Source organism: Selaginella moellendorffii, unplaced genomic scaffold (assembly GCF_000143415.4).
Source record: "Selaginella moellendorffii unplaced genomic scaffold, v1.0 SELMOscaffold_10, whole genome shotgun sequence".
NCBI lineage: Eukaryota > Viridiplantae > Streptophyta > Lycopodiopsida > Selaginellales > Selaginellaceae > Selaginella > Selaginella moellendorffii.
Window position 1 is genome coordinate 84057 of NW_003314271.1, and position 27060 is coordinate 111116.

Consider the following 27060-nt stretch of genomic DNA (forward strand, 5'->3'; position numbering starts at 1 on the left):
TAAGTCTGTTAAACAAAGGTTTGCTACGCACAAATTATATTGATATTAGTTACACCTTACCAACCACGAATCAGGGAGCCCTAATCAGAGAGGATATTCGGTGATCCATGGCAAGAATATGTGATGATTGATGTGGTGGTGGTAGCAACCTAGTATTGCGCGCGTTTAAAATCTCCGGGGGTGGGAACAAGGGTTTCTCTGCAGCTCAAGTGTCACAATTCCATCCGGTCTCTGTCACATCCCTCTCGCTTTCGATCGATCGCTCCTCTCTCTCTCTCTCTCTCTCTCCCTCTCCCCTCTCGATCAATCAATCGATCGAGGCATTCATCCGCTCGCTCTCTCGCGCTCGCGCTCGCGCGCACTTTCAAAAGAAATACACCATACAATGCGATTGATCGATCGATCCAGCAAAGCGGCCGGGGATGATCCATCGTTCGTGCTCGTTTTTCCCGCATTAGGTTAATTTGGGGGGAAAAGAGTAGCATGGGGAGGCATTCGTGCTGCCAGAAGCAAAAGCTCAAGAAAGGGCTATGGTCGCCAGAGGAGGACGAGAAGCTGGTGCGCTACATCACCAAGTATGGCCACAGCTGCTGGAGCACGGTGCCGGAGCAAGCCGGTCAGTAGCAATCGATCGCTCGAATGTGAGCCGCAAGATCACTCATCCATGGCGCTCGAATTATTTGCAGGATTGCAGCGATGCGGCAAGAGCTGCCGGCTCCGGTGGATCAATTACCTCCGCCCGGACCTCAAGCGTGGGAATTTCACGTCGCACGAGGAGAAGCTCATCATCGATCTCCACGCGGCGCTTGGCAACCGGTAAAGAGAGATTCTTCGTTTGGTTTTCGTTGTGAGAATTCCTCTCATTTGATCGGGGATTCTTGTTCCAGATGGTCGCAGATCGCGGCGAGGCTGCCCGGGCGCACGGACAACGAGATCAAGAATTTCTGGAATTCTTGCATCAAGAAGAAGCTCAAGCAAATGGGGATTGATCCCAACACCCACAAGCCTCTGCTCGTGGCCACCTCCGCCGCTGCCGCCGCCGCCGCCGCCACTAGCCCCAGCGGCGCCGCCGCCGCCACCGCCACCACCACCCCGGACGCCAAATCACCCATCATCGAGCAGCAATTCCTGGACAAATCCAGCGCCAGCGCCGCCATGGTGATCACGCGACAACCCCCCAAACTGTTCGCCTGCCCCGAGGAGGACGACGATGGCGACGACGACACCATGGGTGGAGAGGACGCCGCCATGAATTTCAAGAATGCCGGTCGATCGGACCAGCACGACCCCCGGAAGTTCTCGTTTCTCGCGAGAACCAAGCCACCCCAGTTCTTCAGCTGCGGCAGCGATCGCGACGAGGACAACAACGCCATGACACCGCTCACACCGCCATCGTCTTCTTCGAATTCTTCCAGCTATGGATCACAGCAGCTCTATCGTCCAGCATTTGGGTTCTTCCCCCAGCAGCAGCAGCAGCAAGATCATCCTGGTTTCCTGCCACCAGCGATCAACAACTGGAACCAGCATTGGATCACGCAGCACGTCCCGCCCATGGCCGCGCCATTCTTCCACCCCGATCACGCCCACCATCCAATGCAGCAGCCGGCGCAAGCTTTCGGTGCCGGTACTAGTGCCTCCCTTTTCAATTCACCCAGCACGCTCAACAATGTGGCTCCAGTTCACGTTGGATCCTTGGTGTGGTATTTGCAGCAGCAGCAGCAACCGAGCATGATCGAGCAAAATCACCACCACCACCACCACCACCAGCGGAGTTCTTCTGGTAGCCGAGCGGAAGAGCCCAGCTTTGGACACCAGGAGATCAAAGGCGACGTAGACGACGACTTTAGCGCCAAATACTGCGAGAATTTCCTCAAATTCGGTGACTTTGGCACTGGCGGGGATCCGGAGCGAGAATTCAGCAGCAGCCCCAGCGGCGGCGGCGACGATGGCGAGCAAGGCTCGCCCGGCTGCTGCTCCAACGATCACGCCGCGTCGAGCTTGATGATCAAGCCACCGGTGGTGACGTCGAGGTGCTCCATCCCGGACGATGGTGGTGGCAAGGAATCGCCGTCCATGGACACCAGCTGTAGCAATGCAAGTGGCGGGGACGGGGGATTCCAGTTCTGGGACACATGCACGACCACGAGTAACAGTAGCGGCGGCGGCGGTGGCGGTGGTGGTGGTGGCGACGCCAAATTCAGCCTCCCGTTCCTCCGCGCCGCCTCCTCCGCCAATTCCTCCGACGACGCCGCCTCCGACAGCTTCTCCAACTCGTCCATCCGGTGGAGCGAGCTCCTCCCCAGCCCCGCCATCGCGCCGCCGGTCTGCCATGGTGGCGCCGCCATGGCAAAGCCGCGACAGCACAGCGATCAGTTTGGAGATTCATCGCCCTCCACGATTATGATCAAGTCGAGTGGTACGTCATGGTACGATCGTCGGGAGGAGGAGGAGGAGTTCTCGCCGGAGCTCCAGCGGATTGCGGCAGCTTTGGATCAAATCATTTAAGATCTTTAATGGCTTTTCTATACATTGCTACACTCGATCGACCGATGTTGGCGCGCATTATACGCTCACTATATAACCATTGATACGTTATACGTATTATATGGATCCATGCATTTGCTCGGATTTGGATCATATGAGATGTTCTTCGTTCCTTCGTTCTTTGTAACATTGATTTGATAGACGAATTGGTTGTTTAAAGAAGGCTTTTGTTGTATGCAACGAAGGTGTCTATAGAAGGCTTTTCAGAGAGCTTGGTGAAAGTTGGCGATTGATTGATCAATCTTCCAATGTCGCCTGTTTGTTTGCTCGTTTTTGTTTGTTTCGTTTGGATGGTGGCGGTGATTGACATCGATTATAATTGAGTCCTTGGAACAACAGCAACACAACGCTCCAGAAGATCGTCCATGATTTCCACTTAGTTTTCTCAATCTTCTTGGAGAGATTTGACAAGACGAGGTATTCTTTGTACTCTAGCCCTCTGAGAGATCGAGTGAATCCCCGGAAAGGATTAAAATAATGCGCTTACTTTAGCGTTGATAAAGCCGTGCGCTAAACAATCACCGTCGCCCAGAGGGTACAAATCCCTGTTTGCCTTTATTGACCTCGCTCGATCCTTACTTTCTGTCTCCACATCCAGCCAACTTCATCGAGTGAAGAAACTCCAATCCTGTACATCATTCGCATCCAAGAATCGATGATCTTCCCAAGAACCAACAGTCTGGACTTTGTTTGAATGTCGGTGGCGGTGCCACGAATTCGAGAGAATCAATCTAGAGAGAACAAAGCGAGCCCGTGATTCGTTTCAATCTCCTCCTTTGACGCATACCACAAAGCAAGGAAGAAATCGCCCATGGACTTTGTCTTTGACGCAGCCTTTGTACAAAGAAACTATCTCCTTTTTTGCTCTCTTTTCTTCTACTTTCTCCCCTTTTCTTCCTCGACCCAGAAGCTTCTGAAAAAAGACCAATATCAAACCTTTTTCTTTCGAGTGAATGAATGAACGCTGCCGAGTGAGAACCCTAGAAAATGTTTGTCATAAATGCTCTGCCACCTTTTCGTTGTTTCGTTCTTTTCTTTGCATCAAATTGCTTTTCTTCTTTTGCTCTGCCATGCCCGCAACTACCATCTTATTCGCGGTACTTTGGATTGAATTCTCGTCCAGAGATCTTTAGGTGATCTTGGAGAGCGCCATCGCTAGCCCTCTTCATGGGTGGGAAGCAATCCTCTTCTTCTACTTCGTGCTATAACGAGAAGAGGAAGCTCCGCAAAGGATTGTGGTCGCCCGAGGAAGACGAGAAGCTGGTGCAATGCATCACAAAGTTTGGGCATGGCTCATGGAGCAATGTTCCCAGACAAGCTGGTGATTCTCATTTCTACATTTTTCTTCTATCAATCCCTCCACGATTTCTTCTCTTCGTGCTCCAAGTTCATTGCTTCGTGTTGTGCGCATAAATTGTCGAATCTCTCTCTTATCGTTTCTTTAGTTTTTAATTCCCTTCAATGGTTTTGGAATGAACTTGGTCGAGACAGGTTACATTTTCTTCTTTCTAATCTTTGATTGATCGATCGATCGGCACAGGATTGGATCGCTGCGGCAAGAGCTGCCGGCTTCGATGGATAAACTACCTTCGCCCTGACTTGAAACGAGGTGGTTTTGGCGAGCACGAAGAGCAACTCATCATCGATCTCCATGCCATCGTTGGTAACAGGTCGATTCAATCTCAAAATCAATGTCTTTGGACTTGACTTTCGCTTGAATTTGTTGTGGCAGATGGTCACACATTGCCCGGCAACTGCCCGGAAGAACAGACAACGAGATAAAAAACTTCTGGAACTCGGTGATCAAGAAGAAACTACGGAAGATGGGCATCGACCCAAAAACTCACGCGCAGATCACGTCACCCTCGATGACCTCGCCACAATTCAGCAGCAGTGAGCTCATTATCACCGATGATCATCAGCAGAGTTTCGACGACCCCTCGGGTGTCATAAGCAGCTTCATGAATCACGCTCCATTCTCATTCCAACAAGATCATCAAGATCCTTCCACTTGTGCCACCAGCAATCTTGTCGTGCTGCATGGCTCCTCGTCCGGATCCCGCGATCAAGAGCTTGCTGGAGCCTCGAGCTCGGCTCTAGTCGATCATCGATTTTACGACCCAGCAGAAGCAATGGATTACAACTGCGCGGATTTCAACCAGGGTGGTGATGAACGCCATGTGAATCAAGATTCGTCTTTGCCCGCCATGTCATGCACTGTACAAAGTTTAGCATACACCGGAGATTTTCCAGGCGAGGCTTTGCTCTCGCCGCCTCTCCTGGATTGCTTCCATCGCGAAGAGCAGCACGAAGACGAGCAACCATTTGTTCTTCCCGCAAATGCCACTAGCTACAACGCAGGGGAGTATTATCCCCTTGGCTTTCACCAGGCATTCATGTGATTACAAGTTGATACAAAATCTATAAACTCGGCTCAGATTTAAGCTTGTAAATTCACGAGAATACATAAAAAAAAGCTAGTTTGTCACAAAGTATAAATCTCTATCACTCCAGTGTCTAGCCTTTTCCGTTTGCGTTGGACTGTTTTGTGTAGTGGCAAAGTACCCAAAACGTTCACAGCCAAGAACTTGTGATCGGCTTAGAGTCTAGAGCTCCAATAACGTATATTACAGACAACATGGAGAAATAAAAATGTAGTCACATGGTTTTATTTGTCGAGCTCGATCGAGTGAATGAATGGATGGTATACATGTATGTGTGCCTGTGTAAGTAAAATTTATATACATTTTCTTTTCATCACTCACATGTGTTGTAGCGCCGCTGCCAAGGATGACTGCCAATCGGAAGCCGCCAGCTCGGACTTGATGCCGGAATCAAAACTTGGAATCTTTGACGCGGTGGTGGCGCCGCCACCTCCTCCGCCACCACCGCCGAACGTAAAACCCATGCCACTGTCAAACTGCGTTGACCTGCTCTGACCGTCGTTCGTCAGCGCAAAGTCAACGGCCGCCAGATCGTAAGGCTGTTGCTGGTGCTGCTGATACTGCGGGTGATGGTGGTGGTGGTGATCAAAGGAAGCCACCGCTGGCGGCGATGCATCGCAGATTTGATACATGAAATTGGATCCGGTGTGAGTAGCGAAAGCGTTGTTGTAATTCAAATGCACGATGGCCGGAAGAACAGCGCCAGTGGTGCTCCCGGGGAATTGCTGCCTCATCTCATCCCCCTGGTGCTCCTCCCCTGCCGGATTCCCATCGAAAGTACTAGTACTTGAGCGATGATCAAAGTCTGGATTGTAGCTGCCGCGGCCTGATGGAGTACTAGCCCAGTGATTATCCGGTCTCATGCTTTGCAGTGGGCTCGAGAAGATCGCTTCGTTAGCACTGTGACTGGCTACTGGAACTAGAGGTGAGTGATCTTCCACGCCGGGCCTGGTGATCATCCACTCGTTGTAAATCCTGGAATCCCTCGACACGTTGCTCAAATCGGAGAAGTTCCTCAACAGAATTCTCGCAGCTCCTCCTCCTCCTTCTGAATTCACCACTCCAGGCGATGCAAGTGGATTGACGACGCTCCTGGAGTTGCAGCTCTCGTGGTGATTGATTTGCAGCTCGCCAACCAGTGCTGGATTGCGGAGGAGTTTGGTGTCGGAGAAGCTGCGGCCCAAGCGAGGATGGGCTTCGAGATTGATGTTGTAGGGGTAGAGCTTGGAGGATTTGAGGTCGCTGTGATCGCCCGGTTGGGACTGCGAGGACTCGGACTCGGCGGAGCCGGATTTGAAGGAAGAGATGTCGTCGCAGGGAGGGAACTGTGGCAAATTCTTGCCGATGCTCGAGCCCGCCGCGTCGTTCATTATGGGCTTGTGAGTCTTTGGGTCTATCCCCAGGCGCTTGAGCTTCTTCTTGATGCACGAGTTCCAAAAGTTTTTTATCTCATTGTCGGTGCGGCCGGGGAGCTGTGTAGCGATTTGCGACCACCTTGAAACAAGAAGGAAACTTTAGCAAGCTTTTGCAAAAAAAGTTGTTTTGAAACTTGGAGGAGTTTCATGGTGTCTTGGGATACTAACCTGTTGCCAACGATCGCATGAAGATCGATGATGAGTTTCTCCTCTTGAAGCGAGAAAGCACCGCGCTTGAGATCGGGGCGGAGGTAATTCTTCCATCTCAATCTGCAGCTTTTCCCGCATCTCTCCAGTCCTGTTGGATCGGAATTGGGCCAGGAAAACGCAAAGAAAATATCCATCTTGGCTTTAGAGAATGGAAGCTTTTCATTTCCTTACCAGCAAGCCGAGGTACATTGCTCCAGCAGCCATGGCCGTAAGTGGTGATGCACTTGACAAGCTTCTCGTCTTCCTCGGGCGACCACAAACCTTTGCGAAGCTTTTGTTTCTGGCAACACGAGTGTCGCCCCATGCGACGGGGGAAACTGGTTACGAGAAAATAGAAAAAGTGAAGAAAAAGAAGGAAAAAAACAGATTATTGCAGAAGAAGGAACAACTTCGCGAAAGAGAAGAAATAAAGTATAAAAAAGGAAAGCTCGGTGCAAGCAAAGGACCAAAGGACTGAAGGACACACACTATAAGTTTTACTTGCTTGCTTCACTCCTAAAGGCTGGAAGAGAATGAGAGAATGTGTGCATGCATCAACTGGAGACTGGAGCGCAGCAGCTCCAACAAACGAAATCGGAGATCTTTCCAGAGACAATTCCAGTTGCTCAGTGCAGCAGCAGTAGCAGCAGTGGGCAGCGCTGCACAGAATTTATAAGCGCAAGCTTTCACTAGGCATTTCTCCTGGGAAGTCTGCGCTGCGAGAGGAAGGAGAAGAGGAAAAAGAGGAAAAAGAAGAGTGAAAATGGAGCAATTTCTCGTTGAGCACTGGCCACTTTCACCAGATTGACGACTGCTATCGTCATAAGCAGCGAGATCCAGGAGGCGCTGGAGGAGACTTCCGTGCAGGACTTACAGAGCTTAGGCGAGAATTTGGAGGAGTGATGGCGTTGGAGAAGCTTGTTTGCATCATTGTCAGGATGCCTTTCGTCGGCGCTGGCAGCGCCGGTGAGCACTGGCGATCGAAGCGCACATCCAAATCGCAGACTTGAATTGCAGCGTAAGGACAAAGATTGCATGCACATGCTGCTGCTGGCGGAATGGAGAAATCAAAAACAAACGCGGGCGCAATTAAACCCTAACCCCAAGAGCCCTAATTTACAGCGCGGGAATGTGGGGACCATGCACACGTGGATCACTTAAACCACACATGGGCCACGTACGGCAGTGGTGGCCCATTTCTTTGTGTACCGCCACCTTTTTCCTATTTCTGTAGCGTGTCTAATGGAGAGCCTCACATCTAGACCCAAAGAATTTATATGCTTTGATACAAAATATCCGAGAGTTTTCCTTCGTAGAAATATGTACTTGTATCTGTCGTTTTGCCTTGGATCTCACGAAAGAGAGACTTATTAACGGGGTTTTAGGGTTTAGGGCTAGAATATTTTGCTCGTGAGTTGGGTGGTCGCGCTTCATGCATTTAGACGCTCCCGTCAATATCATGCATGCGTGCCCGGAGAGATGTATTTCTTGTTATGGATGTCTTTCGCGCATTGGCACCGGAAAGATTCGAACCGGGGCCGCCACGCTCCTTTTTTCTTGTTCACCTCTCTCCCTCAGGGGAGGGGAAAAAAGAAGCAAGAATACAAGGTGGAGCAAAAGATTGGAATATGTGTGCCTTCTTCTTGCCTGACACAATGTAGGCCCCAAGAAGACACCACCTTTTCCTTTAAAGAGAAAATACAAGATAAGAACTTCACAGGGCTTTGTAAGTATGAATTCCAGAGATTCGACAGAGAAGTCTTGTGGAATAGATTATACAAGAGATTAATCCATTTACCATGCAATTTTGGGTTTGACAAAAGAGGGGTCTCTGAAGAAAAAACCGTAAAGGAATCAATGACGATGTTGATGACGGTTGTTGATCTCTGGGCCTTTATGAGACGATTTAAAGCCTTTTTTTTTCCACCACTGGCTTGCAGATGAGAGATTTCTCTCGTCCATCTGACGGCATTGCACAAGGTGGTACGGGGAAATTATAGAGCATATTGACGAGGAGAACAACAGGTTGGGATCATAAAAGCGCTCCAAGACTTACTACAAGCTTTCTTTCCCCTCCTGGGCAATGAAATGAAACTCTCTCCTCTCGGCATTCTGTATGTAACACAAGACGTACTGGGAAGATGGAGCATCAAATCAGTCTGTCTCAGCTTTTTAGTTGTTTGTATGTTTCTGTATTTTGGATGGATATATTTTGAATTCAGAAGTTCAGAATAAAAAGTGTTTTTCAATTTTCTATTTTATTGCTTTAAACACCATACTGTTTCTATCTAGTAAGCGCATAAGGCCGATTTTTAAAGAAGAATGAAAATGAAGAAAATGTTATATGATAGATTTCCTCTGTTATCCAAAGTGTTAAACATGATACACGTTTATGAATATTTTAATTGCTTAAAAACAAGAAATATTGCAGAAGTTCTTCAACTCAAGATCTTGATAAAAATCTATAACTTGTTTCAGTTAACAATTTCAACGACACTTCAGAATAAACGATATAAAACATTTCACAGCTTTGTTACAAACATATCCTGATAGTTCTAGACCTGAAACTTTAAAAGTTGTTCTGAGCTAAGTAAAATGCCAAGAAGAATCTAAATACAAAAGTGGAATGTATTCCAATTTTGAGTATAACATTACACATAAAGGACCTTTGGATATTCCTAAATTTATCCTGACTATAAACTCTTCTGATTCAAACCGTGTGTCTTGTTTCCGAGCCTTACCTTAATTCAAATTCCAACTGCAATTAGGGCGCATTAGGGTGGACCTTCAACTTTGGACTATTGTGTTTTCTAAAATATGAAATTAAGTTCCTTACAAAATCATGGAAAGATATGCCTCCAACTTCAACTTTGGACTATTGTATTTTTCTAAAATATGAAATGATTGCATAAGTTCCTTACAAAATCATGTAAAAATATGCCTCTAATGCTGTGCATTCTAGGTAATGAGGCATTAAGAGTTGGATTTTGATTTCTGAAGGTCTTTGTTTAGGTAGTGCTTCAAAGTGTGATGATGTATCAATGAGACTTTGTATTTGCAAATGCTTCTTCCCCAAAACAATTTGTTTAGCATTGCAAAAAACAAATTAAAATATTAATATAAGGTTTTCCTTTTTATAAATCCAATATGAATTTTTTTATTAAAATTTTCAAACAATAAACCATGATTTCTGCTGCACAGCTATATAATTTTAGGATGATTATGAAATACTTTAAGCTAATATTTATTTATAATTTTTAAATATTCTTAAATTAAGTATTTTACATATTTTATAATGATGGAAGGATGAGATTTAAGTGAGAAAATAATTTTTTAATAACAAATGAAGCTATTTTATTTGTTCTCGAGTAAGATGTATTCTTTAATTTTAAAATAATATTTCTCTAATTTTGATATTATTCTAATTGATTAAACAGATTTAGAGTTTTTTAATACTCAAATTAAGTAATGAAAATAACATCAAAATGGGAATTTTTATTTTATCTTGTTTTACACTTTATTTATATATAATTTTATTCTTTATTAGAAGTGTGAGTGCATGGAATATAAAACTTTGCATATTCAATTAGCCCAAAAAGTTTAGTTTATAAAGTAGTCCAAATTGAAACCATTCCAATATCCCATTACACTAATAATTGTATATAATATCGTAGCTATGGATCTCATATCATCCTCTTCTCTTTGAAGGATAAATGGTAATTAAGGTTTTATGGTTGATGTGAAGGAATATAAAGAAGAAACACTAATGAATATATAAGTAATGCCACTTATTCTTAATCTTTTTGTATGAAGTGCTTGAGTTATTACATATGTATAATTTCTATAGAATTAACTTGTTGAATGTCATACTGAACCTTATAAATTTAAGGTCTAACTTGCTTTAATGTTTGATAAGGTTCCCTTCATTAACTAAGGAGTCCTTTATATAAATTATGTATCGTGAAATTGGGAAAATAAATTAACATTAGATTATCCATTTTATACTTTGCAAATGAATGATGATGAAAGTTGTAATGCTACTATTATCCTATTTAGATGTGTTATAATTGATGTAGATTTAAATACTCCCATCAAAATTCATCACAAAATGAAGTTCATATACCTGAAACTAATTTGATGACTATCAAGATTTTATTGCACTAATGATAATATGGCATTGTAACTATATCACTAATGATAATAAATAATAATATATTTATTTGAGACAATTATTTAAAAATCATGACTAGATGCTGTTAACCATACAAATAAATATATAATGGTTAACTTTGAACTATCAATACAGATACTCACCTCTAACAAAGGTTGTGACATACGAGGGCCTTACCCGGTTACACCGAGGCACAGGTTGCGAGCACGGGGGTACACCGTCGCGGCCAAAAGTCTTCTCCACGTATACCTTGAGCTCCCTCTCGATTTTCGCCGACAGCTCGAACTGATCCTGCTTGTTGAGGCAATTGATAATGGTCCTGTAGGTGCGAACGTTGGGGGGAGCCTCCGATTCCTTCATCATCTCGAACACCTTGAGCGCATCTCGGAAACGCCCCGACCCAACGAAGATGTCGATCACTTCCGTGAACATGGCAATGTGAGGCTCGGCTTTCTCTTGCTTGATCGTTTCGAAGAGCGAGTAGACGCCTTCGACCCTCCCGTTCCTCGCGAGAGACTTGAGCATGTCTCGGTAGAGTGGAACGCTGGGTTTGTACCAGACTTCCTTGCGTGCTCGCTCAAAAACCTGTAACACCATCTAGATCATCAAAGCCAAGAAGAGAACGAGAAAACAAGGACTTACTTGGAAAGCTAGATCCACTTCGTCGTGTCGCTGGAGCGCATGTAGCAGCGCCAATAGATCCAACTTGACAAGCCGGCCGACTTTGGAAGCGAGCACCTCTTGGAGCGCTTTTGAATCTCGCTTGGCCAGTTTCAAAGCTGCCGCGGCTTGCAACGCCTCAGAGCCGAGATCTTTCTTCCCTCTCCACAGAGGGGCTCGTAGCAGCGATCTCTGTGAAAATGTAGCATACCCAGATACCTGCGTTTTGCTCCCAGCAATGATCTTGAGCAGCATCCCGTGGAACCCTAGTAGAAACTCTGGTGTGAGAGGGGGGAAAAAGGACTATACATTCGATAAGTTAGTACAATTGGAAACCGAGCAAAGCTCACCCTGGAGCAGACAAAATGCGTTTTCTTCTTGGTTCTAGAAAAGGAGACCCTCTACTTGATTGTGTAGCGAAGGTGCTGCTCGTAGAAATCGATCAACTGCAACGAGCAGTCAAGCGAGAGTAAAAAAATGTAAATTTTGATCGATAAAACGTACCAAAAGTGGGAAATGCTGCCTCAAAAACTTGTTATCCACCACCATCTCTTTGCCATCCGACCTGTAGTAATAAGTTAGAAAATACCGAGAGAAGAGAAACAAAAGAATCAAACCTTAGCGTGCTGAAGAGGACCAAAACTTCTTGCTTGTCGTTCTTGATGGAGCTCGAGTAGCTGAGCGGCTTTAAAATCTTGACGACCGGGACGAAGTTCGCTGATTTGGACGACGAAAGCTTCTGGACCCGCTCCGGGGAGGAGAACGCCCTCTTGGTGATGTCCGAGCCTGGAAACGACGACCGATACTCCTGGAGTTGCATTTTCTCCGCCATTGTTCCTGACATTGCCGCGGCTCGTATGGTGAAACCGCCGTCGGGCGTCTTCTTCACTTCCTCGTAGAGGTGAGCGTTCTCGGAGTCTTTCTCAGGCAGCGGTGCCTTCGTGTCCTTCGTTTCGGACAGCTTCACTCGACGGACAGTCCCTGCCTTTCTCTTCTTAGCTCCCGTGCACCGGCTGCTTCTACCCGTGTTGATCGTGTCTTCCGGCACCTCAGCCACATCTGGCTCATTGATAACGTGCTTCTCGACAGTAACTTCCGGAGAGCCGCTCGCCAGCACGCTTTCGTCGCAGATCACCGAGCTTGACACCATCACCTTCTCATGGTTGTCGTTAAGCTCGGCCTCGACGACTTGTTTGTCAACCGGCGTAGAAATGGAGTCGCCAGGCTGCTTGCTTTTGTCTTCCTCCGAGTTAAGTTTGTTTGAGTCTCCGACTTCCGTTGTCGCGGCCAGCATCGTCGTCTCGTCGTCAACTTCGTTGCCGCTGGGAGAGAAGTTCTCGGGATCGTCACCGAAGCTTTCGGGGTCGCCACCGGGAAAATTGAGAAGAGTTTCGGCCGCCTCTGCCGCTGGTGAGCCCGTACCATTGGTTACATTCGCAGCAACATCGTTGTCCGACCTCAGGCTACCGTCTATCGAGGAAGAAACGGCCGACTGACTTGCCTCGCTCGCCGAGAAACTCGCAAGCTTCTTCTTCCGAGCTGAAGCATTGGAACCACCTCTCTTCCGCTTTCCACCATTCGTTTTCCTGCACACCAACCTACATCAGCTCTCGCTCGCAAGACCTCAAAAGGAAAAAGTTTCACTTACCTCCTCTCAAAATCTTCTACAATGTCCTGGCACTGCTCTAGGTGCTCGAATGGCTCCCAGGTATTGACGCTTTCAGGCCAGCCTCGCCTAAACAGACAAACAGAGAAAAACCGAAAAGGAAAAACGAGGATGAACATAGTGTCGATAAAGAGAGAGGAAAAACTTACCATTTTATGAGATACTGTGGCTTTCCCTGAAAACACGAAAGTCTCAGTTTCAGATCTTCCAGAGCGGGAAAAAAAAGAAGTACCTTTCTTATCCTCCTCTTACGTATCGCTTCCACCTCGTAAAAGCCCTCTCTCAGATTTTTCCCGCTCGGCTCCTCTCCGCGAGGCTCTTCGTCTTCCTTTTTCCCTTCTTCGTCTTCGTCTTCGTCTTCTTCTCCCCTAGCTTCCAGCGTTTGCTCGCTCGCAGCAGCTCCACTGGCGATAATCACAAGCTCTTCTTGAGCCGGACCATTCCCGGCAATTAGCTGAACTTCGGCTGCTTCCATCGGCACCTCCTCGCAGCCCTGGCCATTTCGTTCTTCCGCGGCTCCATCACCGTCGCCCTGATCCAAGCAGCCCGAGAGCTCGCCCGCATTCTTCATTGCGGCTGCCGGAGCTCGCCGGAGCTCTCGGCGCAACCCTACGCGAGGCCTACCTCGTGGAATGGAGAATCAGGGCGCCATGGAATCCAAGCTCCTCCCCGCATAGCTCCTCTTGCCCTAAGTTTTGGGAAGTAAAATCTTGGACTTTTAAATTTTCTCCTGGAGCAATCCAGGCCGTTGAATTTCGCACGATCCCGATGCCTGATTTAGCCTAACTAGGTGGCTTGTACTAAATAGACGCTAACCCTAATAAACTATCTTAAACTAAAGGTATCTTAAGGCCAGCCCTAAATCTTTGTCTTTGTTTTGGCACCTTTTTAAGGCTCCTTTTTAAGTTTTAATTTAAGAAAGCATAAGGAATCTCTGGTCTATCCATCTAACTTATTTAAAGGCCTTTTAGTAGTGTCCACAACTTTGGAGCTCCACTTTGTTTGTGGGTTGGCTTGTTGACTGCCACGATCGCGCAATTCAATGACCTTTCGCGAAGAATCCAATCACGAAGAGGAAGTAGAGAAAGAAAAGAGACCAAACACCAAAAGAAAGAATTGTTACATGAGAGTCACTATCGATCTGGGCGAATCCTCTAGTTGTAGATAAGATGATGGAGATAGATGCGATTGATCTTCCGTCGTGTTCTTCAGGGAGAAGAGGCCGGAGTGGCGAGTGTGAGCTCGAGCCTGTCCACGATCCTGACGGCGGCGTCTCCCAGATTGTGGGCAAGAACAGATCCTCCAGGCGGCGGCGGTGGCGGCGAGACGACCTCGCCATTGTTGCTACTGTTGTTAAACACGACTCCACACATACTCGAGCAAGGGGAAGATTGCGTCCCTCCTTGCCGGTGATGGATCGGGGAAGAATCGCACTGGTTGTGATTGAGATTGATCTGGTGCTGCTGCTGGTGTTGCGGCTGCTGGCGCGGTGGAAATGGAGGAAGCTGGTGCTGATTGGCGGCGAAATTGGCGTAGCCATAGTTTGGAGTGACCGATCCCGAGTAGTCCGGAGTGGCGGAGCCCGAGAACCAATTCGAAGATCCAGCGCTGCCCCCGACTCGCATCCCATTCACCCATCTCCCAGTGCTCTCGCGATACCGGCTCCAGAACTCGAGCGCCGAGTAGTCCGAGTCGCCCACGTCCGACACCGGTGTGTCGCAGCCACCATCGCCGCCGCCACCGCCGCCGCCAGTACCGCGCGGCACCGACGACGTCATAAACGTCGGCGTGACGCACGCGTTGTCCCAGTCGGGCTTGAGTGACGCGGCGGTGCCCGCGGCGGCCGCGCGGGGCGAGTCCAGCGGCGGCGTCACGGGGGCGCTGTGGTGCCAGTGTAGCGGCGGGAGCCCCGCGGTAGCGGCGCCGCCGGGATTGCTCGGTCCCCCATTCGTGGAGAGCCCGTTTAGCCAGCCGATGAGCGACGATCTCTCGGTGAGCGCGCGGTACGAGGAGGAGGTGGGGCTGGCGGGGGCGGAGGCGCACGCGTCCAGTCTCTCCATCGGCCTGGATCCCTGGAGCGAGACCCCATTTTAGAGATCGAACAACACGAACAACAGGAAGAACACGAAGAACACGATACCTTTCGATACGTGGTGCCATCGTCCTCCACAACCCATCCCGCCTCGCGGCACAGCGCCTTGAGCACCTCATTGTTGTCGCAGTGCTTGGGGAGGTTGTAATTCCCCAGCTGCCGCAGCCCATTGAAGATCTTGGCAGCTATGGCGCGCCGCCGCCGCTCCCGCCGCTTGTTGTTCTCGCGCTCCCGGAATGTGGGTGTTCTCGACCCCGAGGTCATCGCCCAAATCCTCCTTCTCGCCCTCTCCTCTCTCTCTCTCTCTCTCTCTGATCGATCGATCGCTCAATCCATTTCCAGCACCATCGCCATCGCCCTCGGCATTCCTAGCATGATCTGGGCGAGCATTCTACACGAAAGATTCTTTCCCATTTCTTCTCAGGCGCCTTTCGGAGTGCTCGGAGACACACACCCAACTACACGACAGCCGCCACGTGGACATTAATCCCCGCCCTCGTGGCACACCCCGTGCTTTATGACATGGGCGGGGCACACACACGTATGGCTCGCACGCTCCCCTGACATGACGTGTAATCGATTACACACGTCAGCAGCACGTGAGGAACGGCCCACTCCCCCACCACCACGTGTCCGTTGCTAGCCACCACCAGCACCACCACCGAGCATTGGCCGGACACTCGGCGGGTGGTCACCTCGGCTACCCGATACCAGCGCCCGGTAGCAAAGCACCGAGTAGAACTCGGGCATGAGCTCGATCCTCCACTCCGGCTCCAGCAGCGCAAAGTGGCGATCGCTAACGCGATGGTAGCACTGGAACCAGAGGTAGCGCAGCAGCGGTAAGCCCCGGATGCCACACACGATCGCGGCGTCGCTAAACGGGCAGTTCCTCACCTCCAGCTTGCGGAGATTCGAGCACCCTCTTGCCAGACTGACGAGCCCGCGGTCCGAGGTGTCCGAGTCGCTCAGGCAGCCGAGAAGGATCCACTTGAGCTGCTGCCCGAGTCGCCCGATGCTCTCCAGGCCCCTGTCCGTGAGTCCGCCTTCCTTGAGGTAGAGTGCCAACTTGGTGATGCTCGGGCAGCGCTGGAGCAGGGACTGGACGCCGGCGTCCAGTGGCTCGGCCATGTCCGGCGCGGTCTCGAGGATCCCCAGCCGGAAGTCGAGCAGGCCCGGGCACGACTCCGCTAAGGCCTCCAGGGACGAGTTGGCGGCGTCGTGGACGTACATGGAGAAGCTCTGGAGATGGACGCAGCTCTTGGCCAGCGCCAGCATGCCGGAGTTAGAGATCGAGAAGCCGTGCTGTTCTTGCTGCCTCATGTTCTCGATCCGGATGCGTTGCAGGCCTTTGCAGTGGCTTGCGAGGAGCTCCAGCCCGATGTCGCCGATTATATCTCTTGCCTGTCACGGTTCGTCAGTACATCTTTGAGTCACCATCGCAAGAACAAGAGCTAGAAAGTCCATGCCAGGAAGAAAACTTGCCTTAAAGACTTGGAGATTGCGACAGCCCTTGATGATCTCCAGGTGTTGCTCGTGATTGGCAGTGGTGTACAAGAGATCCAGACTGGTGAGCGCGCTCGCGAGATTCGGCTCCATTGCCAGCTGGAGATCACCAGAGAAAGAGCTCAGTGACGATGGTAAAGAGACTTGAATGAGGCCGCAGAAACCGAGCTCCTGGAGGGAGCTTTGTCGCAAATCCAGCCTGCGATTGCGAGAAGGGTCCTCCAGATCGTTGAGTTTCAAGCTCTTGAGCTTGGAGCTGCTCACGATCTCCTCGACCAGCCGGATATCTCTAAGTTCCAAGCCTGTCATGGACAGGTTTAAGGCCTCGAGGCTAGCGCACGAATGGATAAGTTCACGCAGCCACTGTGATCCTTTGTCCTCGATATCGCTCTCGTCCAGCGAGAGCACCCTCAAATCCCTGCGGGAAATCTTTGTTTCATTCATTCATTGATCGGGGATTTCTAACGTACCTGCACGATCGAGCGATGGATTCCAGGCCCAGCGATGTGAATCCGGAGCATTTCTCGAGCTTGAGAACCTGTAGCGCGTCGCGGAACGTCTCGGCCAGGAGCGCCAGATCCTCGTCGGAAATCTCCATGCGCTTGAAATGGAGCGAGGCGAGAGCGCCAAACAGCGATCTCGCCCTCGCCAGCGCCAACGCGGCGATCCAGGGGCCGCCATAGCCTCCCCAGTCGACTGGAATGAGCCCGAAGTCGCTAGCCCTAGGCTTGCCTTTGATCTTGAGCGCGCGCAGCTGCCCGAATCGATCGATCACGTAGCCCGGGCTCACGGCGTAGGAGAAATTCACAGTAATCTTCTCCCTGGTGGCGCTCTCGGCATCGCGCCACTGCCGGCACACCCGCGCGACGCTGGCGTGGTCTTGATCGTCGCCGAGGCGCGAGAAGATGATCTTGAGGAGATCGTCTGGAAGGCGGCTGTTGATGCTGTCTGGATCATCATCGGCGTGAATCCACCGCCTGGAGATCTTCATGGAAGCCATAGCAATTCTTCTTTCTTTTCTAGTTCTTTCTACCTAGTCTTGGGTAGTCGTTACTTCTCCCTCTTATATCATGATAGAATATTCGCATACCTCTTTACTTTTAAAAAGAAAAGATGCTCTGATGTATGACGCATCCGGTAATGGGGGGGTCACATGACACGTTTGATCATAAGCCCTAGAAGGATATTCTATTTGAAATCTTAGGGTTTATGGGCTATGGCACTGTGTAGCTATTCCACTCCGGCTCGGAATTTGGGGTTCTTCGCTCCGGCCAGGCGCGCCGCGGCCAAAAATGTGGCCATTGGATTGCGGCTTCGCAGATCTTCGCTGGCGCGCGCGGCATTGCGGAACGATTCATTGCCGAAGAAGAAGCATCAGCAGACGGAGGATTTGCTCGCGGAGCTCGAAGGTGAGGGGAATTAGATGGGATTTGTGGCGCTGACAGGAGATTTTAGATGAAATACAACCGTTTCTGGAGCTCCAGCGCGAGAGCGCCATGCGTTTACGCACAAGTAAGATTTTTTCCTTGTTCTTGTCTTCGTGTATTCTTATCGTTTTCTACTTTTTTTTCCTGCGATTGCAGTGAAGCATTACGAGATCATGTACCTAGTGCACGAAGCGAAAGTTGGAGAGCTCAAAGAGATCGTGGATAAATTCACTGGTTAGCTACAATGTTTGTGTTTTTCCTTCTTGATTGAAATGCTGCTCCAGGTTTTGTCAAAGAGAAGAAAGGGAGGATCTGGAGATTCAATGACTGGGGGATGAGAAGGCTGGCGTACAAGATCAAAAAGACGTGGCACGCGAACTATATCCTGATGAACATCGAGGTTGGGTCCGAGTATATCAACGAGCTCAACGCACTCCTGGAGAAGGACGAGAGGATCATCCGGCATATGATCATCACGAGAAAGAAGGCCATCTCCAAGAAAACGGTGCCTCCGGAGGAGCTTCCACCGTCGCGAGCGGAGCTCTTGGAGAAGGAACTGGCGGCGGAAACGGCCGCCGAGGAGGCTGCGGAGAAAGAAGAGAAGGAAGCTAGAGTTGCGAAAAGGAAAGCTAGGAGGGAGGAAGCAGCAGCAGCAGCAGCAAAAGCAAAGGATGAAGTGAAGGAAGATGAAGTTGAAGTTGGAGAGGAAGATGACGACGATTTGGAAGATTTGGATCTATCAGCATTGAAAGAAGAGGATGAGATTGAAGACGAGGAGGAGGAGATTGAAGACGAAGACGATGAAGAAGATTTTGACGACGACGAAGACGATAGTGAAGAGGACAGTGAAGTGGAAGACGACGATGAAGAAGAAAACGAAGAAATCAGTGCGAAGGCACAGCCAAATCAAAGCCCACGAAAAAGGTGACGAAGGAACCGGAGATTATCGAAAATTTTGTTCGGCTTTTAAGCCCAGTTAAGTACAAAACTTCGAGAGAGCCAGAGTTCGCTTCTAGCTGCTATTCACTCTTTAAATCTGCAAGAGAAAACTCCTTATGAAGCACTCGACCGTGCAATACTTCTTTGTTTTTTCTCGCGTGAGGATTTAGATTCGAGTCTACCTATGATCAGCACCAATTGCTTCCTGGGCAGACTTGAATCCATCTCTTTCAAGGCAAGCTGCTAACTCGGCCTGTGCAAAAAAAAAAAACCAAACAAAACACTTGTAAAACACTGAATGGTCTCACGTACTTTGATTCGGGGTATAAGCGCTGGGCCTTCATATGCAAAAGTAGTATACAGTTGCACAAGAGTGGCACCCGCTCGAATCTTCACGTATGCCTCTTCTCCACTGAAATATAAAAACTAAGGACCAAGAAAAAAAAAACATTCTTTTCATTGGAGAACATACCTGCTTATACCGCCACAGCCAACGAGTGGAATTTTACCCTGTGAGAAAAGAATCAGCTCTGGTCAAGCCTCGAGATTCGCACACACTCACCCACGTAAGCTGGTACATTTCTCGAAGAACCTCCGTGGATAAGGTGAACAAAGGCTTTCCACTAAGCCCCCCCATTTCATCCGCGTGAACGAGACCAATGACTGAGTCGGGTCTTGAAACAGTCGTGTTAGCGATTATCTGGAAACATCACAGTACCGGTAAAAGGAAAGCTCAAACAGAAAAGCGCAAGGGCTCACCAAGCCATCCAATCGTAGCGAAAGTGCCACCTAAAGGGAAGAGAATCAGCTGAAAAGCAAGAAGATAGTTTAAGGAGAGAGTTTGACGTACAGCGGCAATATCCGCAAGATCTTGCTTTGACAGGTCGGGAGCGATTTTCACGAGTAGCGGCGGAGGGCCCTCTTCACCCCACTGCATCTCATCTCGCGCTGCCAAAACCTGGAAACGAGTTTAAGCTTGGAAGAGATTCTCAAGTTACCTTCTTGATCAAGTCCTTGAGCTGCTTACGGCCTTGAAGTTTTCTCAGCCCGGGTGTGTTTGGCGATGAAACGTTTATTACCTGTGAAACGATCCTCTGCATCAGTACCAAACATAGATTTCTTCCCGCAAAACGTACCAAATAGTCTGCATATTGAGACAAGGTGTGCACACCTTGGACATAGTCTGCCGCGGCATCTTCGCTTGTTTTGTTTTTACCCAAGTTTACCCCCAAAATCCCTGGACCAGCCTTGCCACCAAGAACACGTTGTTCCGTGTTCGTCGTTATGGCCGAATTTACCGTCTCGGCCATCCTACGTTTACCGTGTTGTGCTCCTAACCTCTTCGCTACTGCTACGATTCCCTCGCTATTAAAACCGTATCGATTGATAATAGCACTGCAATCACGGGAAAGAGAAACAAAACGAAGTTGTGAGAAACAACGAAGAGTAAAACCGAAGCACCAAACATGAAAAAACAAAAAAAAACGAATGACGTACTTGCTTACCCCTGTTCCGGTAATCTGAAAACTCTCGGTTTGGGATTGCCTTCTTGCGGGACAGGAGTTACGGAGCCAACTTCCATAAATCCGAATCCTATGCCAAGCAATCCCTCGACCGCCTCGGCGTTCTTGTCGAAACCAGCGGCAAGTCCGACTGGATTTGAGAAGGTTCGCCCCCAAACACTCACTTCCAGGACGGGAGGATCCGGCCTAGTTTCTCTCGGACACAAGCAGTGCGAGGAGGCCCATATCGCTACCTTGTGAGCGTTCTCGGGATCCAAAAGCCGGAACAAAGGATTTATATACTTGGCGGCCTCGAACGTCCATGCGCTGCATGCATGGAAAATGGAGGATATATCAGTGTCTTCTTCCAAAGAACGTCTCTACGAGACGATGAAGAGAATCGCGACGAAGGGATCGAAGGAAGTACCTGATAGTTGCCTCGTCTCGAGTACCAACATAAGCTCCACCAGCAATGACTGCTCCAAGCAAAGTTCCAGTTAAAACACGCCCCTGGAGCAAACAATCCAAACAATCGCAGCTAAGCTCGACTGGAAAAATCTCTCAAACTTTCTAATGCGCATACATACCCAAGTGAGGCGAATTTTTGGAGGAAGCGGTGGCTTCTGAAATGCCGCGGCGACCGCCTCCTTGGCGGATCCAGACGTCTCAGCTGCCGTGTGAATGCATGAGGAAGATCCATATGCAAACCGCCTCGCGATTGCGGCGAGAAGGCGCCCCTCCCGCATCCTATTTCGTCAATCCCGCGCTATCGCTCGCTCGCCATCGCCAGAGAGAAAGGAGGAAGGCCCTAATTAGGGCTGCTCTTTGCTTAAACCCTGGGAGGAATATCCTCCTAGGGTTTATGTGCCGCCCGGTCGGGGGTTCGAGTTTATTTTCGCTCATCACGTGTAGGGCTGGAGGAGCTCCTGTGATCGCTACCGCTGGCGCTGGAGCTCCACGGCGAGGCGCATTTGTGATGCTCGCCTGGCCTACGCATGAATTTCTGCCGCGATCGTGATCGCCGAGAGATCGCGGAGCGAGGATGATCCGGAGAGTTTTCTGTGGCGTTCTCGCTCGCAGCAGTGCAGCGAAGGGGATTCTAGGTGATAATCGAGCTCTTGTTGCCGGTGAGCTACTCGTTTTCTCGAGATTCTCGTGTCGTCTGTGAGGGTTTATCGTTTTGTTTGATATTTCCAGGCTTGAATGCCGTGTTGTCTCCAAGGAATTTCAGCAGCCTGCCAGAGAAGGAGCTCAACGATTCACCTGTAAGGATTATCGATTCTCTTTTCCTTTTGGATCGGAATTCCTGACTGAGTAGATCGCTTTCGGGCAGCCAAAAGTGAAACTTCTCGTGGGAGGCGAGTTTATAGACTCTAAGACCAGCGATTGGGTTGATGTCGTCAATCCGGTAAGGTTGTTCCTTTTTTTTTACCTCTTTTCTTGACTCTATCAATACTCCAAAACGAAACCAAAAACTACAACAGGCTACGCAAGAAATCGTGTCTAGACTACCTCTGACGACGCCGTCCGAATTTGATGCCGCGGTCGATTCAGCGAAAGCTGCGTTTCCAAAATGGAGAGATACTCCTGTGACAACGCGCCAGAGAGTCATGCTCAAGCTACAGGAGCTTATACGAAGAGATATGGTTCGTAGTTTTTTCCATTGTCGTGAGCTCTGTGCTAAGGACTTGGTACTGTTACAGGATAAACTGGCGTTGAACGTGACGACTGAGCAAGGAAAGACGCTTGGGGATGCTCGCGGCGATGTCTTCCGTGGATTAGGTGTGGTTGCTTTCAAGGCTTTTCCTTTTCTGGTTCTGTCTTTCCACGGCCTCACGTCGTTTTTAACGTGACAGAGGTTGTGGAGTTTGCGTGCGGCGCTGCAACTTTGCAAATGGGGGAGTTTGTGGAGAACGTTTCCACTGGCATTGACACATATAGTATAAGACAACCTCTGGGGATCTGTGCTGGAATTTGTCCCTTCAATTTCCCTGCGATGATTCCATTATGGGTGAGGCTTCGCTTTTCTACGTGAGGTTTTTATAGTAATCCTGTTTTCGCAGATGTTTCCAGTTGCTGTAACGTGCGGGAACACCTTTGTCCTGAAACCCTCGGAGAAAGACCCTGGTAATCATCTTGTTCGCCTGGAGGTTTCAAACTAAACGAGTACGTTTTAATTGACAGGGGCGTCATTGATGCTAGCAGAGCTTGCAGCGGAAGCTGGCCTTCCTCCTGGCGTTCTCAATATCGTTCATGGGACAAATGTTAGTGGTTAAGAGTGACTTGTACTGATTTCACTGACTGCACTTTGTAGGACGTGGTGAACCGTATCTGCGATCATCCAGACATCAAGGCCGTGTCTTTCGTCGGATCGGACAAGGTTGGTTTGTCGTGAAATTTTGTCGGTTTAGAGTGAATGCCATCTTTTAATAATTTTTATTTTGGAACGCAGGCTGGCATGCACATCTACTCTCGTGCAGCTGCTACGGGCAAACGAGTTCAGGTAAGCTGTCTCCGTGGCTTTGAACCGAAACCAACATTTCCGAGTGTTATTCTCAGTGCAACATGGGGGCCAAAAATCACGCGGTGATTATGCCTGATGCATCGGCTGAAGCGACAATGAATGCTTTAACTGGTGCTGCCTTTGGAGCCGCTGGCCAGCGTTGTATGGCCATCAGTACTGCAGTATTCGTTGGCGATTCAAAGCCTTGGTAAGAACAACTTTTTTCCCTTTGTATGATATTTTTTACTCGTCGTCGTCTACACAGGGAAGAGGGCTTGAAACAGCGGGCAATGAAATTGAAAATCGGCTGTGGCACAGAGCCCGGTGCAGATCTTGGCCCAGTTATAAGTAAACAGGTAAGAGCAACTAGTAGCTTTTGGTGGTTAACTAGATCTTGGCAGTTCAGGCAAAGGAGCGTATTTGCAGCCTCGTCGAGAGTGGGCTGAAAGACGGCGCGCGAGTTGTTCTTGATGGTAGAAATGTCGAGGTAGGCACTTGCATTGGTTCCTCGCGAGAGAGAGAGAGAGAACTTACAAGACGTATCAGGTTCCCGGCTTTACAAGTGGAAACTTTGTTGGGCCAACTATACTAGCCGATGTTAGACCAGACATGGATTGCTACAAGGTATGGTCTCTTTTGATAAGAATGTCGTGAAGACTGAACACCAGTTGTCACTTTAGGAAGAGATATTTGGCCCAGTTTTACTTTGCTTAAAGGTGAGTTTGATTCAAGTCTCGGTTGTGTTACATGAGTACTTACAATCCCAACGCAGGCAGAGACACTTGAAGAGGCGATTGAAATTGTAAATAGTAACAAGTAAGAACGTTTTTTGAGTTTCGCTCGCGATGATTCTAATCAGATCGTGTATAGATACGGTAACGGGACTGCCATATTCACGACGTCGGGCCCGGCAGCGAGGAAGTTCCAACACGAGATTGATGTTGGCCAGGTCGGATTCTCTCTTTCCAGTGAAACATCTTATTGATCCAAGCGTTAATCTTTCCAGTAGGGATCAACGTCCCAATTCCAGTGCCTTTACCATTCTTCTCCTTCACGGGCTCGAGAGGTTCATTTGCGGGCGACCTCAACTTCTATGGTAAGGTGGTGGAAACGTTTCGAGCTCTTAAGTTTTTGCTTGGATTCGCAGGCAAGGCTGGAGTCCACTTCTTTACTCACATGAAAACCGTGACGACGCAGTGGAAAGACAGTCCAGGAGGCGTCACAATGGCGTTCCCGACCTCCCAAAAGGTGTAGAACACACAACAATGTGATATAAAAGGCCAGCGGCTCATTATTTTTGGTTTCCTTTGAATTCAATCTCCTTGTGTTCTCTGCTGAAAAATCTGTAAGTGAATTTTCAGAAATAAAAGTGGATTTCACTCACATAAAAATTGTGGGAACGATGGCGATTGTCGCTATTTTGTTTCCTGATCTCCCTTTGTTTCCTCAGTTCTAGTGTTGGAGGTTTGCTGTTGCTGACTCGTTTGCAAGTAGAAAATGGAGAGAAATGTTGCAGTGAGGTATGGAAACACGGTCCAAATTCCCTGAGAAAGAAAAAAAAAATTCACTAAGTTTTGCAGCGAAGCTGGTAAAATCTCAAGTACCACAAAAGCTGCTACTCCTGCCAATGCTATTACTGGTCGATCACGAAGCATGAAACCAACGCTCATCTGTGACAAGGAGCCCACGGTTTTTGTTTCCCAGATCTTAGAAACGCAAATATATATACCTGTAATGGGAGTGTCAGAAGGCCGCCCAAGCAAACTCCCGCAAAGAACTTCGAGGCTTCAATCCCCTAGAACACACGTGACTTATATGTTAGAGAAGCTAAGTTTCAGGCAAAGAACTTACTTACACTGGCTCCGGCGAGAAATGAAGTTGGATTCCTTGCTCCAACTGAAAATCGCTCGACTGGTGCCAAAATCAAAAGAGTTAACTTTGGAGAGAAAGTTGGGCACTAGAATAGCGTACCAAAACCAATGACGTTGCCATAGCGTTGAACAGCTTTAGCGATCTCTTCTAGCTTCTCCCTGCTGATTCCTAGCTGCAAAATCGTTTTCACTCAAAGACTCAATCGACTTTTAGCACACCTTGCTGCGGAAAGTCTCCCCAGAACCGGATTGCGCTGTGAGCTTTCCAGCGTAGAATGGAACCATATCGCTTATACACACTCCCCTGAAAGTCATAGATAGAACGTCAAGGTTGAAAACAAAAAATAAAAACACCACCCACCAGTAAACCCACAAGATCGTCGACAGAATGAAAGTTCCATTCTGCGAGACAGAAGACCAAAAAACCTCTCGAGTTGAGTTCCAAGTCAAGCTACGAGCAATGGCTGCTCCAACCTGAAAAAAACTTCCAATTCGAATCGATACAACGAAAGAAGGAAAGCAAACCATCACGAACCCAGACAACGAGCGCTTCCTCACTCACAAAGAGACCAAATCCAGCAGCCATGAGCAAGAGGAAATAAATCCACCTACACGAGAACGAAGAAAAAAGAATAAGAGAGACCGAAAGGAAAGAAGCATTTGCATGCTTACCCGGGAGTTCGCTCTCCCAAAAAGATTTGCCTCCCGAAAATGTTGGCTGTGAAGGAAAATCCCGAGCCGCTACGCGCAAGCTGCGTGGAGCTCGATACATCCACCGATGTCACTCTCTTTACGGCAATGTATCCCACGAAGAGAAATCCCGTGAGACCGGTGACAACCCCCAGCCACTTCCATCCAATCCTCCACCGCTGCTCTTGCTTTTGCGGCACTACTGGCGGTGATTCTTCCAAGAAATCCCGATCATCGGCGGCTGCGCTGCGCCTTGGAACGCTTGCGGATCGCCGCCTGGATTGCCTGGATCCATTTCTTTCGCAAAGCAAGCAAGGAGAGAAAATATTACCTGACATTGAGAAGAATCGTCGATCGCAATGCCGAGAAATGCTGGCGCTGGAGACGCGCGTTCTCACATCGGAAATAAGGAGGAGGAGGGACCGTGATCGCGAGCGCCGGCAGCAAGCCCACTGCCATGGCTGGAAGCTCGCATAAACCCTAAAAACAGAGCAATGTTAAAAATGGGATATTCTCTTTTAGAACCCAAAACCCTTTTCACAAAGGGGAGAAATGCCACCCTTGGCTATGGCGGCATTTCCATCGCCTCGCGGATTCTGGAAGCCGAGCTCGTCGCATTGGCAGGGGCAATGGCGTGGCTTTCGCGGGAGAATGGCGCTGGATCTCGACGAGCAGGCGAGGATTTCGCTCTCCCGCGCTTGCAAATCCGCCGGCATCGCCGTCGTCGCGCTCTTCTTCTCGGCCGGGGTAAGCCTGAGTGAAAATCCCGCCCTAGCGGCGCCGGCAGTGGTGGAATCATCGTCAGTGAGGGAAGATTGCGCGTCTTCTTCTCTAGCGGGAGGGATTCCCGACGCCTCGTCGAGCTTGGAGGTAACGGATGAGTCTCTTGTGGAATCGGCGTGGGAGCTCGTCAATGATTTCTATCTTGATGCTAGGCACCACAAGTGGTCACCGGATTTGTGGCTGGTAAGTTTTCCAACTTCCATAGCTTCTTCTCTTTGGTTTTGCAGGAAAATCTCATTCTCGCTTCTACAGGCTCAGAAAGAAAAGGTGTTTCAGAGGCCATTCCAGAATCGAAAGGCTGCGTACTCGGCTATCAGAGAAATGCTTGCTACACTCGACGATCCATTTACTCGATTTCTAACTCCCGATGAGGTAAAAAAAACAAAAGAGAAAAATTCTAGCTTTGAGACTTTGCGAGCTAACTCTCTTCTCGCATGCAGGACAGTTTTCCCAAACCTCAAAGTACGATATCACAGGCGTGGGCTTGAATATCGGAGAGGTACCGGATGAAAATGGACAAATCCAGCTTAGAGTTCTCGGTATTGTTCTTCAAAGCCCAGCCGAGCTGGCTGGAATTCAGCAGGTTGGTCAGTGGCTTTCACTCGTCCTGCCGCTTAGTTCTGATCTTCGCGTGGCAATTTGCTGCTTTTTTCCAGGGTGA

The 27060-nt window shown here is 48.9% G+C and overlaps 12 protein-coding genes across 14 annotated transcripts in view; 5 read left to right on the plus strand and 7 right to left on the minus strand.

The window, feature by feature from the left end:
* The first annotated feature begins 160 nt into the window (after nucleotides 1-160).
* Nucleotides 161-2706, plus strand: LOC9631147 (myb-like protein Q). The gene is made up of 3 exons (XM_002968015.2): nucleotides 161-616; nucleotides 687-816; nucleotides 888-2706. Exons 1-3 carry the CDS (start codon nucleotides 484-486, stop codon nucleotides 2503-2505), a joined length of 1881 nt encoding a protein of 626 aa, XP_002968061.2. The 5' UTR covers nucleotides 161-483; the 3' UTR covers nucleotides 2506-2706.
* A 1005-nt stretch (nucleotides 2707-3711) lies between these two features.
* LOC9631149 (myb-related protein Hv1) lies at nucleotides 3712-5107 on the plus strand. The gene is made up of 3 exons (XM_002968017.2): nucleotides 3712-3865; nucleotides 4085-4214; nucleotides 4277-5107. Exons 1-3 carry the CDS (start codon nucleotides 3712-3714, stop codon nucleotides 4944-4946), a joined length of 954 nt encoding a protein of 317 aa, XP_002968063.2. The 3' UTR covers nucleotides 4947-5107.
* Nucleotides 5108-5187: 80 nt separating this feature from the next.
* Nucleotides 5188-7668, minus strand: LOC9631601 (transcription factor MYB36). 2 transcript variants are annotated; one of them, XM_002968309.2, is made up of 4 exons: nucleotides 7467-7668; nucleotides 6785-6930; nucleotides 6572-6701; nucleotides 5188-6482 (listed from the first exon to the last, which is right to left on the minus strand). In XM_002968309.2, exons 2-4 carry the CDS (start codon nucleotides 6915-6917, stop codon nucleotides 5306-5308), a joined length of 1440 nt encoding a protein of 479 aa, XP_002968355.2. In that variant the 5' UTR covers nucleotides 6918-6930; nucleotides 7467-7668; the 3' UTR covers nucleotides 5188-5305. The 2 variants fall into 2 exon arrangements, with proteins under 2 accessions (XP_002968355.2, XP_024528890.1); XM_024673122.1 differs by having other exon boundaries at nucleotides 6785-7668.
* Nucleotides 7669-10793: 3125 nt separating this feature from the next.
* Nucleotides 10794-11819, minus strand: LOC9631602 (protein THYLAKOID ASSEMBLY 8-like, chloroplastic). Its single transcript, XM_024673409.1, has 3 exons — nucleotides 11774-11819; nucleotides 11406-11726; nucleotides 10794-11348 (listed from the first exon to the last, which is right to left on the minus strand). Exons 2-3 carry the CDS (start codon nucleotides 11676-11678, stop codon nucleotides 10890-10892), a joined length of 732 nt encoding a protein of 243 aa, XP_024529177.1. The 5' UTR covers nucleotides 11679-11726; nucleotides 11774-11819; the 3' UTR covers nucleotides 10794-10889.
* LOC112345857 (chromo domain-containing protein LHP1-like) lies at nucleotides 11710-13765 on the minus strand. The gene is made up of 6 exons (XM_024673408.1): nucleotides 13322-13765; nucleotides 13239-13264; nucleotides 13072-13158; nucleotides 12041-13009; nucleotides 11928-11988; nucleotides 11710-11869 (listed from the first exon to the last, which is right to left on the minus strand). The coding sequence occupies exons 1-6, from the start codon at nucleotides 13658-13660 to the stop codon at nucleotides 11825-11827; spliced, it is 1527 nt and encodes a 508-aa protein (XP_024529176.1). The 5' UTR covers nucleotides 13661-13765; the 3' UTR covers nucleotides 11710-11824.
* Nucleotides 13766-14022: 257 nt separating this feature from the next.
* LOC9631603 (protein BZR1 homolog 1) lies at nucleotides 14023-15814 on the minus strand. The gene is made up of 2 exons (XM_002968311.2): nucleotides 15230-15814; nucleotides 14023-15161 (listed from the first exon to the last, which is right to left on the minus strand). Exons 1-2 carry the CDS (start codon nucleotides 15443-15445, stop codon nucleotides 14298-14300), a joined length of 1080 nt encoding a protein of 359 aa, XP_002968357.1. The 5' UTR covers nucleotides 15446-15814; the 3' UTR covers nucleotides 14023-14297.
* On the minus strand, nucleotides 15574-17326 carry LOC9631604 (coronatine-insensitive protein 1). Its single transcript, XM_024673487.1, has 3 exons — nucleotides 17155-17326; nucleotides 16664-17102; nucleotides 15574-16582 (listed from the first exon to the last, which is right to left on the minus strand). The coding sequence occupies exons 1-3, from the start codon at nucleotides 17280-17282 to the stop codon at nucleotides 15821-15823; spliced, it is 1329 nt and encodes a 442-aa protein (XP_024529255.1). The 5' UTR covers nucleotides 17283-17326; the 3' UTR covers nucleotides 15574-15820.
* A 569-nt stretch (nucleotides 17327-17895) lies between these two features.
* LOC9631605 (nucleolar protein 14 homolog) lies at nucleotides 17896-19174 on the plus strand. Its single transcript, XM_002968018.2, has 4 exons — nucleotides 17896-18093; nucleotides 18140-18196; nucleotides 18268-18345; nucleotides 18396-19174. Exons 1-4 carry the CDS (start codon nucleotides 17901-17903, stop codon nucleotides 19037-19039), a joined length of 972 nt encoding a protein of 323 aa, XP_002968064.2. The 5' UTR covers nucleotides 17896-17900; the 3' UTR covers nucleotides 19040-19174.
* On the minus strand, nucleotides 19055-21381 carry LOC9631151 (dihydroorotate dehydrogenase (quinone), mitochondrial). The gene is made up of 11 exons (XM_002968313.2): nucleotides 21140-21381; nucleotides 20980-21062; nucleotides 20556-20879; nucleotides 20187-20445; nucleotides 20049-20129; nucleotides 19901-20008; nucleotides 19810-19839; nucleotides 19613-19750; nucleotides 19523-19560; nucleotides 19363-19462; nucleotides 19055-19303 (listed from the first exon to the last, which is right to left on the minus strand). The coding sequence occupies exons 1-11, from the start codon at nucleotides 21296-21298 to the stop codon at nucleotides 19229-19231; spliced, it is 1395 nt and encodes a 464-aa protein (XP_002968359.1). The 5' UTR covers nucleotides 21299-21381; the 3' UTR covers nucleotides 19055-19228.
* A 38-nt stretch (nucleotides 21382-21419) lies between these two features.
* Nucleotides 21420-24359, plus strand: LOC9631606 (methylmalonate-semialdehyde dehydrogenase [acylating], mitochondrial). The gene is made up of 19 exons (XM_024673206.1): nucleotides 21420-21679; nucleotides 21750-21817; nucleotides 21886-21960; nucleotides 22037-22198; nucleotides 22256-22334; nucleotides 22409-22563; nucleotides 22616-22679; nucleotides 22737-22816; nucleotides 22867-22932; nucleotides 23005-23055; nucleotides 23112-23263; nucleotides 23321-23411; nucleotides 23462-23542; nucleotides 23602-23679; nucleotides 23736-23771; nucleotides 23828-23871; nucleotides 23926-24023; nucleotides 24065-24151; nucleotides 24203-24359. Exons 1-19 carry the CDS (start codon nucleotides 21595-21597, stop codon nucleotides 24307-24309), a joined length of 1659 nt encoding a protein of 552 aa, XP_024528974.1. The 5' UTR covers nucleotides 21420-21594; the 3' UTR covers nucleotides 24310-24359.
* LOC9631152 lies at nucleotides 24312-26089 on the minus strand. 2 transcript variants are annotated; one of them, XM_024673205.1, is made up of 11 exons: nucleotides 25948-26089; nucleotides 25599-25901; nucleotides 25462-25534; nucleotides 25288-25400; nucleotides 25146-25230; nucleotides 25027-25099; nucleotides 24911-24966; nucleotides 24785-24850; nucleotides 24660-24725; nucleotides 24440-24599; nucleotides 24312-24386 (listed from the first exon to the last, which is right to left on the minus strand). In XM_024673205.1, the coding sequence occupies exons 1-10, from the start codon at nucleotides 26073-26075 to the stop codon at nucleotides 24471-24473; spliced, it is 1092 nt and encodes a 363-aa protein (XP_024528973.1). In that variant the 5' UTR covers nucleotides 26076-26089; the 3' UTR covers nucleotides 24312-24386; nucleotides 24440-24470. The 2 variants fall into 2 exon arrangements, with proteins under 2 accessions (XP_024528973.1, XP_002968360.2); XM_002968314.2 differs by lacking the exon at nucleotides 24312-24386 and having other exon boundaries at nucleotides 24443-24599; nucleotides 25599-25892.
* Nucleotides 26090-26167: 78 nt separating this feature from the next.
* The window catches only part of LOC9631607 (carboxyl-terminal-processing peptidase 1, chloroplastic), a 2368-nt gene continuing 1475 nt past the window's right edge, over nucleotides 26168-27060 (plus strand). The window contains exons 1-3 of the mRNA XM_024673312.1: nucleotides 26168-26582; nucleotides 26652-26771; nucleotides 26845-26982. Coding sequence (XP_024529080.1) covers nucleotides 26169-26582; nucleotides 26652-26771; nucleotides 26845-26982 — 672 coding nt within the window. The 5' untranslated portion in view covers nucleotide 26168. The remainder of the gene's footprint in view (nucleotides 26583-26651; nucleotides 26772-26844; nucleotides 26983-27060) is intronic.

Bases quoted from the DNA above. Each gene is read 5' to 3' on its own strand.
- LOC9631149 (XM_002968017.2), top strand. From the start codon at position 3,712: ATGGGTGGGAAGCAATCCTCTTCTTCTACTTCGTGCTATAACGAGAAG. The intron at 3,866-4,084 runs GTGATTCTCATT...CGATCGGCACAG, and splicing joins CAATGTTCCCAGACAAGCTG to GATTGGATCGCTGCGGCAAG. The intron at 4,215-4,276 runs GTCGATTCAATC...TTGTTGTGGCAG, and splicing joins CATGCCATCGTTGGTAACAG to ATGGTCACACATTGCCCGGC.
- LOC9631605 (XM_002968018.2), top strand. From the start codon at position 17,901: ATGGCACTGTGTAGCTATTCCACTCCGGCTCGGAATTTGGGGTTCTTC. The intron at 18,094-18,139 runs GTGAGGGGAATT...AGGAGATTTTAG, and splicing joins TTTGCTCGCGGAGCTCGAAG to ATGAAATACAACCGTTTCTG. The intron at 18,346-18,395 runs GTTAGCTACAAT...ATGCTGCTCCAG, and splicing joins GATCGTGGATAAATTCACTG to GTTTTGTCAAAGAGAAGAAA.
- LOC9631601 (XM_002968309.2), bottom strand. From the start codon at position 6,917: ATGGGGCGACACTCGTGTTGCCAGAAACAAAAGCTTCGCAAAGGTTTG. The intron at 6,702-6,784 runs GTAAGGAAATGA...CCGATCCAACAG, and splicing joins CAATGTACCTCGGCTTGCTG to GACTGGAGAGATGCGGGAAA. The intron at 6,483-6,571 runs GTTAGTATCCCA...TCTTGTTTCAAG, and splicing joins CATGCGATCGTTGGCAACAG to GTGGTCGCAAATCGCTACAC.
- LOC9631606 (XM_024673206.1), top strand. From the start codon at position 21,595: ATGATCCGGAGAGTTTTCTGTGGCGTTCTCGCTCGCAGCAGTGCAGCG. The intron at 22,199-22,255 runs GTTCGTAGTTTT...GTACTGTTACAG, and splicing joins AGCTTATACGAAGAGATATG to GATAAACTGGCGTTGAACGT. The intron at 22,933-23,004 runs GTTGGTTTGTCG...TTTGGAACGCAG, and splicing joins CTTTCGTCGGATCGGACAAG to GCTGGCATGCACATCTACTC.
- LOC9631602 (XM_024673409.1), bottom strand. From the start codon at position 11,678: ATGCTGCTCAAGATCATTGCTGGGAGCAAAACGCAGGTATCTGGGTAT. The intron at 11,349-11,405 runs GTAAGTCCTTGT...ATGGTGTTACAG, and splicing joins AAGTGGATCTAGCTTTCCAA to GTTTTTGAGCGAGCACGCAA.
- LOC9631603 (XM_002968311.2), bottom strand. From the start codon at position 15,445: ATGACCTCGGGGTCGAGAACACCCACATTCCGGGAGCGCGAGAACAAC. The intron at 15,162-15,229 runs GTATCGTGTTCT...GTCTCGCTCCAG, and splicing joins ATGGCACCACGTATCGAAAG to GGATCCAGGCCGATGGAGAG.
- LOC9631152 (XM_024673205.1), bottom strand. From the start codon at position 26,075: ATGGCAGTGGGCTTGCTGCCGGCGCTCGCGATCACGGTCCCTCCTCCT. The intron at 25,401-25,461 runs GTTCGTGATGGT...AGTTTTTTTCAG, and splicing joins AGGAAGCGCTCGTTGTCTGG to GTTGGAGCAGCCATTGCTCG. The intron at 25,100-25,145 runs GTGTGCTAAAAG...ACGATTTTGCAG, and splicing joins GGGAGACTTTCCGCAGCAAG to CTAGGAATCAGCAGGGAGAA.
- LOC9631151 (XM_002968313.2), bottom strand. From the start codon at position 21,298: ATGCGGGAGGGGCGCCTTCTCGCCGCAATCGCGAGGCGGTTTGCATAT. The intron at 19,840-19,900 runs GTACGTCAAACT...TCTTCCCTTTAG, and splicing joins ATCTTGCGGATATTGCCGCT to GTGGCACTTTCGCTACGATT. The intron at 19,463-19,522 runs GTATGTTCTCCA...TTTATATTTCAG, and splicing joins GGCTGTGGCGGTATAAGCAG to TGGAGAAGAGGCATACGTGA.
- LOC112345857 (XM_024673408.1), bottom strand. From the start codon at position 13,660: ATGAAGAATGCGGGCGAGCTCTCGGGCTGCTTGGATCAGGGCGACGGT. The intron at 11,989-12,040 runs GTTTGATTCTTT...TTATTACTACAG, and splicing joins GTCCTCTTCAGCACGCTAAG to GTCGGATGGCAAAGAGATGG. The intron at 11,870-11,927 runs GTACGTTTTATC...TGCTCGTTGCAG, and splicing joins GGCAGCATTTCCCACTTTTG to TTGATCGATTTCTACGAGCA.
- LOC9631604 (XM_024673487.1), bottom strand. From the start codon at position 17,282: ATGGAGATTTCCGACGAGGATCTGGCGCTCCTGGCCGAGACGTTCCGC. The intron at 17,103-17,154 runs GTACGTTAGAAA...GATTTCCCGCAG, and splicing joins TCCATCGCTCGATCGTGCAG to GGATTTGAGGGTGCTCTCGC. The intron at 16,583-16,663 runs GCAAGTTTTCTT...GAACCGTGACAG, and splicing joins GCAATCTCCAAGTCTTTAAG to GCAAGAGATATAATCGGCGA.
- LOC9631147 (XM_002968015.2), top strand. From the start codon at position 484: ATGGGGAGGCATTCGTGCTGCCAGAAGCAAAAGCTCAAGAAAGGGCTA. The intron at 617-686 runs GTCAGTAGCAAT...AATTATTTGCAG, and splicing joins CACGGTGCCGGAGCAAGCCG to GATTGCAGCGATGCGGCAAG. The intron at 817-887 runs GTAAAGAGAGAT...TTCTTGTTCCAG, and splicing joins CACGCGGCGCTTGGCAACCG to ATGGTCGCAGATCGCGGCGA.